Here is a 17,154-nt window from a genome sequence, read left to right as displayed (position 1 = left end):
TATCATTGTCTACACTGACTCATTGTATCGTAACAATTATCAATATATTATGAAGAATACATTCAGGCTGGAGATAGAACAGTATGTATAATATGAGTAAAATGCAAGTTGTACAGATCGACCACGCCTGCAAGGCCGAGTCATGACGTCCGACTAATTCGAATTAACTCCACTCATTCTCCCTGCATTTTCTATTGTTGTGTTCTACTCCGCGTTAGATATTGCACATCTGTTTTCCCAGTTGTCTTGGGTTCAGCATTGAGGATTGAGTTGTTAGGGCCCAATCCCACTACAGGACCACAACTGAGCGAGACAGCACATGGAGTACAACTGATCGGTGTGCGTTGTTAGTCCTTGACTTTGATGAGGATCCGCGAACTGTTCGATATCTAGTGAGGCGAGTGCTTGAAGACTTGTCATCTAAACGACCCTACTTATTCTATGAACACTCAACTGCTGCTTGCTTCAATTCGCCGGAGTAGGAAAGAAAAAAAGTGGTAATAAACCTTGAAAAAAAATTAAAAGAAAATTATTATCAAACGCACACACTTCTTCCATGGAATGGATGGAAAACCACCAGAAATGCTTAACACTGTACATATATTGAACACTAAATAACTGATAAGTAACCCCTCCTTTATTCGTTCTTTTAAGGTACAGATGAGTTCAACTTGAAAAATTACTTAACTGCAGTTCATAGATACTTCAAAGACTTTATATATTAGTTCTTTTCTTTTCGTTTCACTACATACAATCAAAATTGCTACTTCACGCGAGCCTTTTAGACGTCACTATAGTAACGCATAAGTTTTGTTTCTTTTTAATCTAGACTCAGTTGTGATGTATATAGCATCCAAAAATTACCTATTTTCGAAATATAAAATTATAAAAAAAAGAACTTCTAAATATATTTGGAATCAAATCTAGTGCTCATTAGAGTACAGGCGCCTGTATGCGCGTAAAAGAGGTGACCTTCCTATTGACTTATAACATCATAAACAGTTTTCAGGAACCCCTTTAAATACTTACTTGAACTTGGCACCAACACAAACCTTAGGGGTAACACCCAGAAATTTTTGGGTGGAACGACTGTAAGCACACCTCCTTAAGAGTAGTCAAATAAATTCTGGAATTCCAATACGTATTGGTGCTGGTCTCAGCACCGATCGATGCAAGATGAGCTAGTCCAAGCGACTCTCTAGAGGTCCTTTAGGAGGGACGACATCTCGCTGTAATTTGCTAATTTTATATTATCTTTTGTCGTTGAACATACCTGGGTTCTTACCTGGAGATATCGGTGATCCATTGTTACTAGATATGGAAGCACATTGAGCAAAAGCTTGTTCTATTCTTCCCAGAACCATTTGAATGAACATTTTGTTAAAATTATAACCGGCGGTTATGGTTATAATGTTACTTCAAACATAGAAGTTATTAAAATTAAGCTTCCGGCGCAATATGTTTATGCTGTGGTTCACTACGCTGAAAAACGTTAGTGTGGTGGACCAAACAGATATGAACGCGAGACCAATGGAGATGCGTATGACATGTACATTAATAATATACAGTGTGTTATTGCGTGAAAATAGCGGTGATATGGCATAGCATGACAAACAAATACAAATAATATTAAAAACTGTTTACAAAATAAGCTTGTCAGTCATATCTCCACATTAGTTTAGGGTGTTTTGCATCAAAATAAAGACTGAAAATTATTTTCTTAGGGGGCTTTATTTTTTGGTGAAGTATTTGACTGAGTAGCAGCTTTCTAGTTCCGTTGAGACCATTTAAATCTAATGACATATTATCACACACTATAGTGCGTGATTATCATAACAAATGGTTAGAGAAATTAAACGTCACCGAAAATCATTTGCAATGGCTCAGATGCATCCACTCTTGTCTTCCCTCCAATTTTAGCTTCTGAATTCCTCATAACATGTTTTGGTTTTAAATTAATGGTCATTAATTTATATTTTCTCGAATCGTATGTTTGATGTCTATTTTTTCCCATTACCACTGATACTGTTACTACATCTACTATTCTGGGATTTGGCCTGAAAATGTTCCTCCGTGCTACTGGAGTATGGCAGCCTGAACCAGTTAGCTTACGTATCAAGTTCTAACTATAGTATGCAAAAAACAGCATTCTACCCTTAGTTTATTTTTATCTCAATTTTTTGATCGTTTTTATTATCATAGAAGATTTTTGGTCGTGGAAGAGACAATATTATAATGCACTTAGGCCCCAAGATTATCAGTTATAGTACGTTGTGTCAATATACGAAAGTTTCGTTTTCTATATTAAGCTATAAATGATAGACTCAGGCTTTCTAAACTCCCTTAATAGAAGAGGTTGAAAACGTCTGCCACTAATCTAGTGCAGTCAATTTGAACATGTATGACTGTGTCATCTTTGGTAAGATATGGACTATCTAATTAGGTGCAGTACCCTTGATTACGTATCATATTCTTGGGCAATAAACCCGGAAATTATCTTCCTTTAAGTATTTGAAGTCTTTGAAAGGTGACTATAAGCTGTGAGATCTTCTATAAGCCAACCCATTGTAATTTTTAGTTCTTCGAATGTAATTACTCATAGGTCTTTATGTTCTTGACCTTATAGAGACGGTGTTCTGTTGATACCTTGCCAGTGGCTAGTACTGTGACCAGTGTATAACAGGCCACTACTCCTGGAACCTAACTTCAGGCTTACATTTTAGAGCCGGTGAAGTTAGTCATTAGTTTTCAAACATTTTAGCCACTTGAATATAAAAGCACCGACGATTTACGGGAATGGTAATGCATTAGTACAGAATTCAAGAAGTAGATGATCAAACATTATACCTCGCTAACTGCAAAGGCGTTTGGGACTAAATAATCACTTACTTTATGCATAGTTAGTGAGAGTTAACATTTAAAGGTCCCAGGCCATCTGCAGAAGTTTTTAATGGCTTTAATATAGTACCACTAATTTTGTAGTGAATGAGAATACGAGTTGGGACAACTAAATGTATTTAAACGTAAAACTACAGAATCTCTTGGTAAAATCTGAGAACATTACAGTGAATACTTCATTTGCAAAATATCCATCAGTTGTCTCGACATTGTTGTTCCTTCCTTTCCATACTAATCACCCTCTGTCCTCGTTCTCTTCTCTTCGACTTTCTCAATCTTCTGCCGCCATACATTTCACATTTGACTGGTGATACATACTGCTTATATATGTAAACATTAGTAGCACACACAATAATCGTTCTCCACTTTAACAGTTGTTCTTGTAGTGGTTCTGCTCGCCATGCCACTTCTTTTCTGCAGTATGTGCACGCTCTCCGTCAAAATGTCGAGTCTGTGGCGCACTGACCTCGATTGCTCCGTTGACCCACTGAGCCATCTGCATCTGATGCTCACCCAGCATCCGCGACATTCAACGCCGACACAGGCATGTGTGTTCTTATTCTAGTTACGTAATGAAGAGTCATAGGAGTACTTGACTAACAATAACTTGATAGTTCGGGTGCAAACTATTCTCTTTTAAGAACTGTTGGCTTAATGAAACATCGTTTAAAAATTAAGAATTAAAACTTTCAACGTAATCCACCAGTGATTATATTAAAAACTTTAATTTGTTAGTATTTTTCAATATTTTAAAAGTGCATTTGGATAACTTCAGTATTATAAACCGTAGAACATCTTAAAATAAGGTGTGATTTGCCGACTCCTAAAACCCTTTAAGCTTTAAACTATTAAGTGCTGGGGATATCATTTCTCCCAGCACGTGTACAGTAGCTTTCTATTATCTTGACTACTAATTCCAATAAAATTTTTCTTGCGTCATACTTATATATACGAGGTTGCAAATGGCTTCTGTTTTTTTGTCAATATATATATATATATCAGGTTTATAACTCATCAGGTTAATCATTCCAATAACAGTCTTAAAATTAGTCTCATTATCTAGATATATTTGCCTTTCTTTTATTATATCTTGGTTAGCATATCATTTTGTATGCCTGATTTCCTGTGTTTATTACTACCTTTTCATCATCCAAGTTTCTTATTTTATACTGACTTATCAAATAACTTAGATTCTCTCTGGTTTGTAAAAGTCAATAAGGTAGAAAAAAATGATTCAGCCATGAATATTTACAACTTCATGTATATAGTTTCGAATGCTGTTTAAATTATATAAACAAGTATGGTAACAGTAACAGTAACTTGAAAGTAATCGAATCGAAAGCAACGTTGATTCATTTTTCTACATATTAAAAATAAACGTAATCTTCAATTAGTTATACTATTCATTTGCTCCACAAAATATTCTTTAAAAAAAAGGGTTTATTTGAAGGGAAACAAAATAAAAGTGTAAAGTTAGAATGTAAATGATACAATATAACAATTGATTAAGTATAGTTATTTCTAAACACAAGAAAGTTATTGGGTAAACTGTTATACAATAGTTGTATCAAAAATATATGAATTATTTACAATATTTGGTTACCACTTTAACAACATCATCAAAACGTTTCCAGTTGTAAATTACTTACAAATTCATATTTTAAAATATTTTATTGTTGTTTAGCGGGTATCTTATTTGTTTGTTTTATGTGTGATAAGTTTTGTTAAAAAATTTTAAATTCTTTAATCTTTGATCAGGTTGAATATAACTAAAAAGAATGTTAAGAAATATCATGGAGTTTTGATATATCATCGGACTAAAAAAAAATTTTTCTTTGTTTACATTTGTGATGGAAACCGAGAACACAAATATCATAGAAGTAAGGAAATAGTAATTTAAATTGTGATAGAATAATGTCAACTATTAAAAAAAGAAAATTACCAAATGGCTGTTATCCAAACATTTTAGTAAATTATTCAATGAACTGATGAAAATGTAGAGATGTTTCAATGAAATCATGTAATCATATACTATCAGATTTAACCATAAATAGCATCATTATCAGATGCGAATGCTTCCACATATTCAGACAAGAAATCTAAAAGTGTATTTAGTTATTATGATAGCATTCGTTGAATTTAAGTAACTAATGAAAGATAGTCTTACAACAAATAGAAAAAATAAATAACATGTTCTAGCATCTTGTGACCTTGATTTTTTCCCATTTCTTATAGAATACCATATCAACTGAGACTTATATTGTTTCTTTTAAGACTTTAAATGATTATCATACTATCTGTTAAGATAAAAAAATGTTCATTTAAACATTGTTATTCTTAAATTTTGATGATATACTACTAATATTATTTATAGGATATAATGCAAAAGAATGTCAATATTTTGCAAACACCTAATGAACAATTAACAAAAAATGAATCAATGATAAATGAATCTATTTTAAATTGTTTAAATGTAATTCAAAAATAACAAACAAAAATTATTAATAATTAAATTTTATTTTAGAAGGATAATTCTATATTTCAAATGTTATGTAAATGTATTGCATTTAGTAGAATGATTTATGAAATAGATGATTGGCATCATGCTCAATATCAATGTTGTTTTGGTTATTTTTATATTAATTGGAAAGGTGAAAGTGAGTTATTTTGTTATTGTTGTTGAAATTCTAGAAAATTAACATTAAATTGTTACTTATTTACGCCTGTTACCTCCATTAGAGAGCATAGGCCGCCAACCAACAATCTCCAACCCACTCTGTCCTGGTCCTTCCTTTCTAGTTTTATCCAAGTGTTGCTCATTCTTCTCGTGTCTGTCTCCATTTCTCGGCGTAATGTGTTCTTTGATCTTCCTCTTTTCCTTTGGCCTTTAGGATTCCATCTAGAGACTTGCCTTGTGATGCATTTCGGTGCTTTCCTCAATGTGTGTCCTATCCACGTCCAGCGCTTCTTCCTGATTTCTTTCTCTGCTCGAATCTAGTTTGTCCTCTCTCACATTAGGTTGTTGCTAATAGTGTTCGGCCAACGGATCTGAAGTACTTTGCGTAGACAACTGTTACTAAACACTTGTATCTTCTGGATGATGGCTTTTGTAGTTCTCCAGGTTCCTGCCCCATACATTAGAACTGTCTTGACATTTGTATTGAAAATTCTGACCTTGGTGTTGGCTTGTGTACAGTTGTTTTGAGTTCCAGATATTCTTAAATTATAGATATATTGCTCTTGCTTTGCCGATCCGCGCCTTCACATCTGCATCAGACAAACCGTGTTCATGAATGATGCTGCCCGAATAAGTAAAGGTTTTTACATCTTCCAAATCTTATCCGTCAAGTGTGATTCGATTGCTGCATGCTGTGTTGTATCGGAGAATCTTGCTTTTCCACATTAAATTAGTAGATAATAAATAAAAAAAGTTTCGAATGAAAGTCATTCTTATTAGTTACAATAATCATGAATACAATATATTAAATATTAGCATTTATAGGACAAAATGAAGTCAAACGGTTTTAAATCTCAACCAGTTTTGTTATTTGTAGGATTAACTACCAATCTTGACATATTCATGCTTTACAGACTACTAGAGCTTATTTAAACAGCACAACATGTCACCCTGCAAAGTTTTACCTTTTGGCTGTTGTCTATGTACTTTGATATTGAACGACTAGATGAAATTACAGTTTTCTGATTACGAGTTTAGTCAACTGTAGCCACAAAATAATAGAATAAAGGGCAAAATCTGACATAGAATTCCAAAATGTGAAGTTGACTGGTTCATGATGTTGTGATCTTGGTACTAATGAGTTAAATAGGTCATAGGCAACATGTCTCACCATATGATTTTAGATGTAAAGACAGGAAGTTGGGAAACTCATTTGTATTCGCATCAGTCCATCGAAACAAGCCAAAATTTATTATTCACCGGTATCAGGGATTTGAGTCAATGTCATTTTTAACCTGAAGTCCTTAAGATATTAGAAACGATATATGGTTATGTATTTCATGTCCACTTGCCTGTTTAATTTTGTCATTGTCCAAACACTATTTATATGTTCCTTTTTTATAAACGGTTATATCAAGTTAGAACGGTTTGATGTTTCAATGTATTTACCTTTTTTCGTATTTGTTGGCATTTTTAATTAACATTATATAAATAATTATTTTATTCTATTCAGAATATGCTTTACAAGCTGAAAGCCATGCAGAAAACTCCATGAAATTAATATCATTATATTTAAATTCTACTAGTCAGCAAATGAATCAACAGAATTCTGATGATCATGCTAATTTACTTATTCTTTGTATAGTTTTACTGAATTATTATACATTAGCAAAATCAAAAATAATTTTAAAAAAGTAAGTGGTCAACTTATTAATACAAATGAGATTTTTTTTCTTGAGTCTATAATGTTAGAAAAACAGTAGTAACTTACAAATAATCTTGATGTAGGATCCCTTATATTATGAGCTAGTAGAATCTGAGCGTTACTCGTTTTATTTTGACCACCAGAAACTCTAAGAATCCTCTGTTTAATTCCATATAGAGTTGTAATTGGATGGAGACTGATTAATAATCCAAAATTAATAACCAAACTGTGTTTAGTACTGTACATAAACGACGGTGGTTGTTAACTAATATCAGTTTCTCGCGAAAATTACTCTTAAATAAAGCCTTAAAAGTGAAACAATTCAGTTATTTCATAATCAGTAGTTTCAATTTTAAAATATTCTTTTTTCATCTAAAAGATTTTGAATAATAAACCGAATCACTTTTTACTATAATCTTCCACAACTTCGAGTGCTGAATAATAATTGTAAAACTCATTGATTTCTTAAATCAGATAAGTAGTTAATTCAAATCTGGGACTAGGAAATGGAATCCTGTAGTTATAAGAACTTTGTTTTACGTAAAATCAATTCTAAAAGTTCAAGTAAATAAATCTATTAAATGTACTATATTTGAGAGAAAATTATGTAGTCAAGTAATATGTTTATATTTCAATCCCTGTACTGATAAAGTGAAAATCATACAATCAATATCTTATCAATCATTTTATTTGGAATTCTTCCTGAATAGACTTAATTAAATTAGCATATTCATATTGCTTGACATTTCTATGTTAGATATCCGGAGGTACTAATCAGAAACCAATAAATCTTAGTTTTATACTTAACTGAACTTATATTCATCCACATATTGGAACTCCAAGTATGGTATTTAAAAACCTTACCAGTGAACTATTTAGATTGGTGTGTAATTTTGAGTCAGTTAACGTATTGTTCACTTTACAACCTGAATAAACAGAAGCTCATCAAAATCAAAGATAAATCACTGGTTACTGCTAATTAGTCATCGTATCCTTTATTGTATCTCTGCTAAATAATTACTTTATTAGATAGTTAGATTAGCTTCATATATTTCATTGAAACCATGGACCGACCAATGTTAGACCACCACTGACAAACTGTAAGTACCGAATGGCTGTTATGTCATAATATAAGATTCCTCAATAGTGCACGCCTATGACTGTGTACGCGGCACTCAGATCCAAGACCTCCGGTCTCGCACGCGAACGTATATGACCTTTATACCACTGAGCCAGCATCCAACGGTGTTAACGTCTACTATTTCCAAGTTTTTTTTAGTGGTCTAACATTGATCGGTTCATGATTTCAATGAAAGCCAACAAACTTCACAACTCTACACTGATCATATATTCTAGTGAAATTTCTTTACTCATCTAAGAATTAATTATGAACATTTCTTAAGTATACAATAATGTTAAATTGAACAGTCTATTTATACATCTTAAGGTTATAAGGTTGATACTAAGTCAGCCTTTATATTATCATATAAAAATGTTCAACCGCGTATACTAACGTTTATTGAAGGTTCGGATATAGGAAGAGTAAATCTTCCTTTGTGTGTTTAAAAACAATCAATTCTAACCCATAATCTACGCTAGTAATACTGATTCATTATTCAACTTAGTTTTCACAAAACGTGTTATATTACTATCTTTGTTTCCTTTCACTTTCCAGTTTGTCTAGTTTGCCTTTTATTTTTCAAATATATAATGTCTTAATAAGCATCATGTCATCAGATTGTTCGAAATATAACCCATAAATTTACCACATCATTGTTATAACTTTAGTCTTCTCATTTATTTACCCTAATATACCTTCATTTATTTTATCAGGACAAAAGATGCGTTCAGTTCAATCAGACAAGCTGAAAAGGCATTAAATAAAGTTGAACAGCTGATTGATTCAATTGAAAAATCTAAAAATAGTTTAGAAAATATTGATAATTATGAAGATAATTCCAAACAATTTGATAGATATTTAGAAAATTATTATCAACAATGGAATCATTGTACTTTAATAAGATTAGATAAAAAATTTTATCCAAATTTGCAAAATTTAAAAGTTTGCATTTATTGTTTGTATGGAAAGTAGGTATTTTACTATACTTAAACTATTTCTATGAATTATGTATATATTAGATGCATTATTATAATATTGTAGTCACTTGACCGATGAGGAAACTTAAACAATTAATACTTGTTTTAGAACTGTCGAATTATATATGGAATTTGGAAGGTCTTGGGTTCGATTCCTTCGTAAGGGATCGTAGATGCACACTACTGTGGAGTCCTGTATTAGGAGGAAACGGCCTTTCAGTGCTTTCAGGTTTTCAGTGGTAACTAAACATTGATCTGTTCATGATTTCAATGAAAGTCAATAATCTCTACCATCCTATATTGATATTTAACACAATCACTATATTTAGATAGTGTTAGCAATTCTGTTTTTGCCAGTTATCTGCGAATTTCTCGTTTAAATACATATGACAGAAATAAGATGCCGCATGACTTAAGTTAGTTATTTTCTTCCAGAAGATCGAATTTTAAAAATTTACATAATTTACAATATTTGCTTGAAATAAATAGGCTAAAAATTTATTTCCTCCTAAATGTGTTCAAATGCATAAGGAAAAAAAGATGATAGTTGCGATAAATGGATTTGATTCAAGCGCTTTTCACTGTGAACCGTTTTTTAATGTTCATGAATATTATGTGTACTTTATTTAGAATTGCATTTGAATGTGAGAAATATGTTGTATCTTTTGATCAATATATGCAAGCATTGAAATTCATAGAGAAGACATATGGTCCAGAGAGTAAAGAAGTGATATCAGTTTATCACGCACTTGCTCATGTAAGTCTTAGTTTTGATATTAACAACTCACTCGTTTTGATAAAAAGTCAGTTTATTTAGAGAAGTTATGTTGATAGTTCAGTTGTATAGTTTTTGCTCTCATACTAGAATTTTATTCAAGTTAATTACGGTATCTCACATTAGGAAGTTGATAGGGATTTGTACTTAGACCTTTCAGTTTAGGAAACGTGACAACATAATCTTGGCCTTAAGTAAAATCTCTTCTTTGTCATCGTAAAAAATGAGTGGTTCGTGAATTGGCTTTCATATTCTTTACAAAGAAGTAGTTCAACAGTACATAAGCAAATGAACACTTGTGTAGCATTGAAATATAATGCTAACTCACTTTATCTACTGAAAATTAAAGTTTCGAGGATGGAAAATTAAAAACACAGAAAATGTATTTAAATTATGCTACAAGGACCTTCATTATACATTTCAGTGTATTGATTGAAAGTGGATTGTTGGTTCTTCTTTGTTAGCATCTGCCGTATAAGTCGTTGATTATCTTAATTGCTTCACTGTAACGAGATAAACACTCAAAAGCTTCTTCAGCTACCAATACTTGTTTAGTATCTACAATTTGTTGATCCACCACCTTTCAGGATAAATCTAAGTTTCAATGTCTTACGCAGTCAATCACAAGAAAGTAGTATTATCATCTGTAAAATATTGAAAGTTTTAACTTGTTGCTACCAAATCATACGAGTTTTAAATACAGATTTTTAATATCTACTGTATTATTCCACAAATTAGTATGGTCATTTGGTTCGAGACAGCTGAACTCAATTCAAGATTTTACTACGGAGTGTTTGAGCATAAATTGCTGACCTTTTATGACGCATAAACATTGTCGATTGGAAATACAGTTGGCTGACATTTATCACTTGAAATTTTGCGAAGGAACCTAAGTAAAGTCATTAGTTGGAAATCCAAGAAGTTGGTTCTTGTAAAATCATAAATTTAATCATGGTCATTGGTTCTAACATACAGTACATGTCTTTCAAAATACACAAATCGACCATAAAATTCACTGAAGTTCTATATATTTATGGTACAGAAAACTACAAAATTAAGCTTGTTGGTAATAGATAACTCTTAAAATGTAAGTATTCCTTCTGTGTATGAAATGTCGGGCTAAAATTATATTTAAATGGAGTGGATTTAATTAAAACATCTAAAATCGTACATATAATTTGTGTGGCTTCATATAAATATCGTTTGTTATCTTGATTACGCATTTCTATTCATTCTAATAACTGGGACTTATCACAAATTTACTGAAGAGATAATGGTACGAACTAGAGTTAGTAAGAAAAAAACCAAACTTAAATCCCTAATAATCCTTTTTTAAGTCAATAAATGATATCATTTTGACAGTGAACATGTAAAACAACGTCCTTGTCAGGAAATGCATAGACTTGAAAATATTTTTTAGCCCGTTCGTATATTGTCTTGCTTTAGATCCAGTAAAAGAATAACTCTCTATATATACACCAACCAGAAAAAGCAATTTAATTGAAGTATAAACAATTGATTTGTTATTCTATATTGTCTAAAAATCCCTTTACTTATATTAACAGGTTTCAATTTTCCTACCGTTTCTATTAAGCATCACAAATGATCAATCTAACTTGGTGAATGGGCATCATGAGAAGATTGCTTCGAAACTGATCTTAGTCATAAGTTCCAGTATATTCCAAACTAGGATTTGAAATTAAACTGAAGATGCACACTTCTTCCCTGATTTCACTATGAACCGAAATTCAAATATACTATTCTCTACATTTCTGTAAACTGTATAGAAAATAATTCATTTTGGTACTGATTGTTTGAACGTTAAGGACTGTAATTGATCAGTCTCTTATTGGCATATGTGCGTATTGCCTCGATATTGCATTGATTCACAAGTATTCTAAGCAAAGACGGATAGCAGCTAGCAGTGGAATCCTGGACGCGCGTTTCTTCCTATTTGAGACTCATCAGCTAAATGTACCTGCTTCCCTGCATCCAGCTAACGAGTTCCAAATGGAACGAAACGCGTGTCCTGAATCCCACTGCTAGCCACTATCCATCTATACTTATATAGAAAATAGATTAAAAAAAATAAGTATACATGATAATTCAAATCTTGATTAATTTATGTAGAATTTAATCATTTTGAAATTGATCTATTTATATTCAATGAATTTTGTCCTATAGTTTTCTTGTTTTTTTCCAGATTGAATATCAAAGTAGTGAGGATGATATGAGAAAATCTATAGACTATTTTAAAAAAGCCTATGAAATTTCTAACAAAATGTGAGTTTTTTTAATTTTCATTTATTAGGTGGGTTAGCTAGCTATATTTTTTTCTTGAAAATATTCCTGGTAAGTTGGGTCAACTTTGTAAATATTTATTTTACCTCAATCTCTATATTTTTTTTCATGTCAACATAGATATAAAAAGGCTTGTTTCATATTTCCGAATATTTTACATATTCGACATACTAGCAGGATATCAAATTGAATGTTGAAAGATAAACTTATAGACTGGAAGATCATTCTGAGTTGCTTTGCGATTTTGAAATATGAATGGAAACTGTCGTAACTCGTCTGATATCGTTCACTATCTTTTTGGAAAACAACTGAGTCACACAACACTGATACTACCAATACTTGTTAATTTGGACGGTCTAAGCATGTACTATGCTTAGATCTACATTATTCCAAATATGTCATTCAGTCATTATTGTACAGTTGTAGAAAATTCTGCTCGATAGTGTTTGACTAACAAATACTTAATAACTATAACTGTATGGAATTTTATAAAGTAATTTTTAGGAAACTACACTATCGAACACGGCTAGATATAAAATCTGGAATATATATTCAGGAAGCACCTGACTGACAACGAATAACGTTGAGTACAGAGTTCTAGGCAAAGTTTGTAAAACAGTTTGTCATTTCCGACACATTCATTATTCTAAGTATTTGGGGAAATGGGTTATGCATGTTTCTAGTTTAAAAAAATTATATAACATACCCTAACGTTATTCAAAATTAAACTGATGAACACTGTTTTGAATAAAGTATTACTTTTGACTGTTCATCCCCTTGATTTTGTATTTCCTATTTTAAAGCTTTATCAATGTTAAATTTTCTATCGTTATTGAGATTATTTTCTTTCACTTATTTATTCTGTTCATTTCTTTGAGAATGTTTACTTTGATGTGGATTTTTGGCGTTGGATTTCTTTTTAAACCTTTAACAATAACTACACTTAGCAAAACACTTTACACAGCTCATTAAAACATATTTTAAGACAATGTGAAAATTACAAGAATAGGAACGTAATGTTAAATTCTTATTCAGACTTATTTATTACTCAATCATTTCCAATGTGTTCTTTATAACTTAGTCAATAATTTTTTATGATCATGATAATATGGTTTTATTATTCTGAAAAATACATATAGTTACTACAAAGAAGAAAGTTTCAGTTCCATGGTTGACCTTATTCGTTCAGTTTATCTACTGTGTACAGTTTACATGAAACTCAGTTTAAATTTGGATGATAGTGAGTAACATGCAGTGCTGAATAATATAACATAATCTATTTATTTTATTTATATATAACTAACGTATGTTTGTAATAGAAAATATATGCCAATAAATATTCTATTTTATAATTTGTTTTTTTTCAGGAAACATTAAATGTTTGTATTGTAGTATATATATATATAGTTATTGTGATTAGTATGAAACAAGCCATACTGATAAAATATTCCTCATTCATTCTGATTGAGATATTAAAGAAGAAAACAATATTTATAAAAGTACTAGCGAACAAAACTTTAACTAAATTCAACGTTTCTCTTGGCAATCTGATCCGAGCTTTTTCGATTATCGATAGTTTTGATGATTGATTATATTTTCATGTAAAAGCATGAATCAGATTACCGAGTCAAACGTTGGATTTACTTAAAGTTTAATTACTGAGATTTTTACAAATATGATTTTCCTTCATTATGTCTTACATTGAATCGACGCTCAATTATTGTGAAACTATTTGTTTAAATTGAGACGAAATTTTTTATAAATTCTGATTTAGAACATGAAATGTCATACATTTAATTAGAGGATACTAAATTTTGTCTTGGTACAAGTTTGACATTGAAATATTGGTAGTATCAATAAAATGTGAATTAATATGTTTTATTATCAAAGAAATAATGTGTTTTATTTATAGTTAGGTGTTCTTTGTTAATCAACTTGTATAGATTTCAAACTATTCAATTATTATAACATCGTTTAAGAGTAAAGATTACAGTCCACTATATTTGGATTAAGTAGTTGTTTTAAAGAGATCCAAATGAGTAACAGAAATGTTTTATATGTAATTTCTGTTTGATGTTAAAAAGATTTAATCCCCCTCTTATTTCGTTAGATATGTAGTAATTAGAAGGTAATTTGATACAATCAGATTTCCTTTACATTGCGTTCATCATTTAAATACTAAACACTAAGTTTTGGCTTACTGACAGTACTCAGTCATTCATCATTTATACCTTTATCATATTACTAAAACGTATTATTTTTATCTTTCCGTTAAGTGATGCTAAAAAGAATCTGTCAAACATTTTAAATAAAACAGATAAGCTTATTTATTCGTGTCATCAACGTGTAAGTGAACAAGATAAATTTTGATTCAGTGTACTGAAGATTTTCCATTAACCTTTAATAGTAGTCATTAGGACGAAATAAATTATGATAATAACAGATCTAAATATTATTTATTATAGGTTTGTTCACAAAAATTCATCAACTGGAAAATCTCAGTAATAAAATATATTCTGGTGACTTGTAGGCAGAACATGTCATTTTCATCTAATGAATAGATTATCTATTCCTGTTACTTTCTTTGCTTACGCCTGTTACTCCTAATGGAGCATAGGCCGACGACCAGCATTCTTCAAACCAGTCTGTCCTGGGCCTTCTTTTCTAATTCCATCCAATTCTTGTTCATTTTTCTCATATCTATCTCCATTTCCCGGTGTAATGTGTTCTTTGGTCTTCCTCTTTTCCTTTGGCCTTGAGGATTACATGTGTGGGCTTGCCTTGTGACTCAGTTGGGTGCTTTCCTCAATGTGTGTCCTATCCACTTCCATCGCTTCTTCCTGATTTCTTCCTCCACTGAGATCTGGTTTGTTCTCTCCCACAGTACGTTGTTGCTAATTGTGTCCGGCCAACGAATCTGAAGTATTTTGTGTAGAAAGCTGTTAATAAACACTTGTATCTTCTGGATGATGGTAGTGGTAGTTCTCCAGGTTTCTGCCCCATATAGTAGAACTGTCTTGACATTTGTATTGAAAATCCTGACCTTGGTGTTGGTTGAGAGTTGTTTCGAGTTCCAGATGTTCTTCAATTGTAAATATGTTGCTCTTGCTTTACCGATCCGCGCCTTCACATCTGCATCAGACCCACAGTGTTCATCAATGATACTGCCCAAATATGTAAAGGTTTGTACAGCTTCCAAATCTTCTCCGTCGACTGTGATTGGATTGGTGCATGCTGTGTTGTATTGGAGAATCTTGCTTTTCCCTTTGTGTATATTGAGACCTACTGCTGCTGAGGCTGATGCTACACTGGTCGTCTTTTCCTGCATTTGTTGTTGCGTGTGCGATAGAAGGGCCAGATCGTCTGCGAAGTCTAGATCGTCCAACTGCACCCTAGATGTCCACTGTATCCTGTGTTTCCCTTCAGACGTTGACGTCTTCATGATCCAGTCGATCACCAGGAGAAAGAGAAAGGGTGAGAGTAAACAAACTTGCCTGACACCGGTCTTCACTTCGAAAGACATTGTCAACTGTCCTCCATGTACGATTTTTCAGTTTAATCCATCATATGAACTCTGTATGATATTGACTATCTTCTGAGGCACGCCGTAGTGTCGAAGAAGCTTCCATAGCGTTGTTCTGTCCACGCTGTCAAATGCCTTTTCGTAGTCAATGAAGTTGATGTAGGGCGATGAATTCCATTCAATTGATTGTTCCACAATGATCCGTAGAGTTGCGATTTGGTCTGTACACGATCTATCCTTACGGAATCCTGCCTGTTGGTCAAGAAGTTGGGCGTCTACGCAGTCCCTCATTCTGTTTAACAATACCCTGTTGAAGACTTTTCCCGGTATTGAGAGAAGTGTGATGCCCCTGTAGTTATCACAGTTGCTGAGATCGCCTTTCTTTGGTATTTTGATCAGAAGTCCTTCTTTCCAGTCTTTTGGTTCTTGTTCCTCATCCCAAATCTTATTGAAGAGAATGTGGAGTATCCTTGCAGTTGCCGCTACGTCTGTTTTCAGTGCCTCTGCTGGAATGTTTTCCGGTCCTGTTGCTTTGCCACTCTTGATTTGTCTGATGGCCATGCTGATTTCTTCAATTGTTAGTGGACCAACAATGAATAGGAGGTCCGTGGGTGCTGCTTCGATGTTGGGTGGGTTCAGTGGAGCTGGTCGATTCAAGAGTTCTATGAAGTGTTCTACCCACCTGTTTCGTTGCTCTTCAGTGTTGGTGATTACCTTGCCTTCCTTGCTTTTCACTGGTCGCTCCGGTTTACGGTGATTTCCTGAGAGTTTTTTGTCGTGTCATACGATTGTCTCATATTTCCTTCTCTTGCAGCCTTTTCCGCCGTCGTTGCTAGATCTTCCACATATTTACGTTTAGGACAACACATATAAGCGAATGATATTGTTTTCGATTAGATCCTCATTAGGCTTTACTTTAATATACAGTAATATTTGTAGGCATATACGAAATTATTAAACCAATCAAGGTAGTTTACAAGTCAATGATAACAATGAAAACGATTACATAATAAGTGAAACGTGAAAAGTACAAATTGATGGTGTGACAACAGGTGCATTAGTTTTGATAAGAATAATAAAGGCTCAAATCAATGTTACATAATCGGAAATAGGTCAATGATTAGAAAAATATAGAAACTGAGATAACATTTATAAAATTATGGGATGACGTAATAAGA

General features: G+C 32.3%; 1 protein-coding gene across 2 annotated transcripts in view; it reads left to right on the top strand.

Annotated features, from left to right (window-relative positions):
• The first annotated feature begins 605 nt into the window (after positions 1-605).
• The window catches only part of MS3_00002132 (uncharacterized protein), a 28,643-nt gene continuing 12,094 nt past the window's right edge, over positions 606-17,154 (top strand). Inside the window, exons 1-8 of one of the 2 annotated variants that reach the window (XM_051209699.1) lie at positions 4,442-4,778; positions 5,273-5,371; positions 5,423-5,555; positions 7,089-7,269; positions 9,114-9,368; positions 10,008-10,134; positions 12,356-12,435; positions 13,593-13,693. In XM_051209699.1, the coding sequence (XP_051075157.1) occupies positions 4,749-4,778; positions 5,273-5,371; positions 5,423-5,555; positions 7,089-7,269; positions 9,114-9,368; positions 10,008-10,134; positions 12,356-12,435; positions 13,593-13,693 (1,006 nt within the window). In that variant the 5' untranslated portion in view covers positions 4,442-4,748. Of the gene's footprint in view, positions 655-4,441; positions 4,779-5,272; positions 5,372-5,422; positions 5,556-7,088; positions 7,270-9,113; positions 9,369-10,007; positions 10,135-12,355; positions 12,436-13,592; positions 13,694-17,154 lie in introns of those variants that run through there. The other variant, XM_051209700.1, reaches the window with a different exon arrangement.

The sequence above is a fragment of the Schistosoma haematobium genome, chromosome 1 (assembly GCF_000699445.3).
Source record: "Schistosoma haematobium chromosome 1, whole genome shotgun sequence".
NCBI classification, from domain to species: domain Eukaryota; kingdom Metazoa; phylum Platyhelminthes; class Trematoda; order Strigeidida; family Schistosomatidae; genus Schistosoma; species Schistosoma haematobium.
Note: the sequence above shows the minus strand (reverse complement) of the source record. Positions and strands in the feature narration are given on the sequence as shown.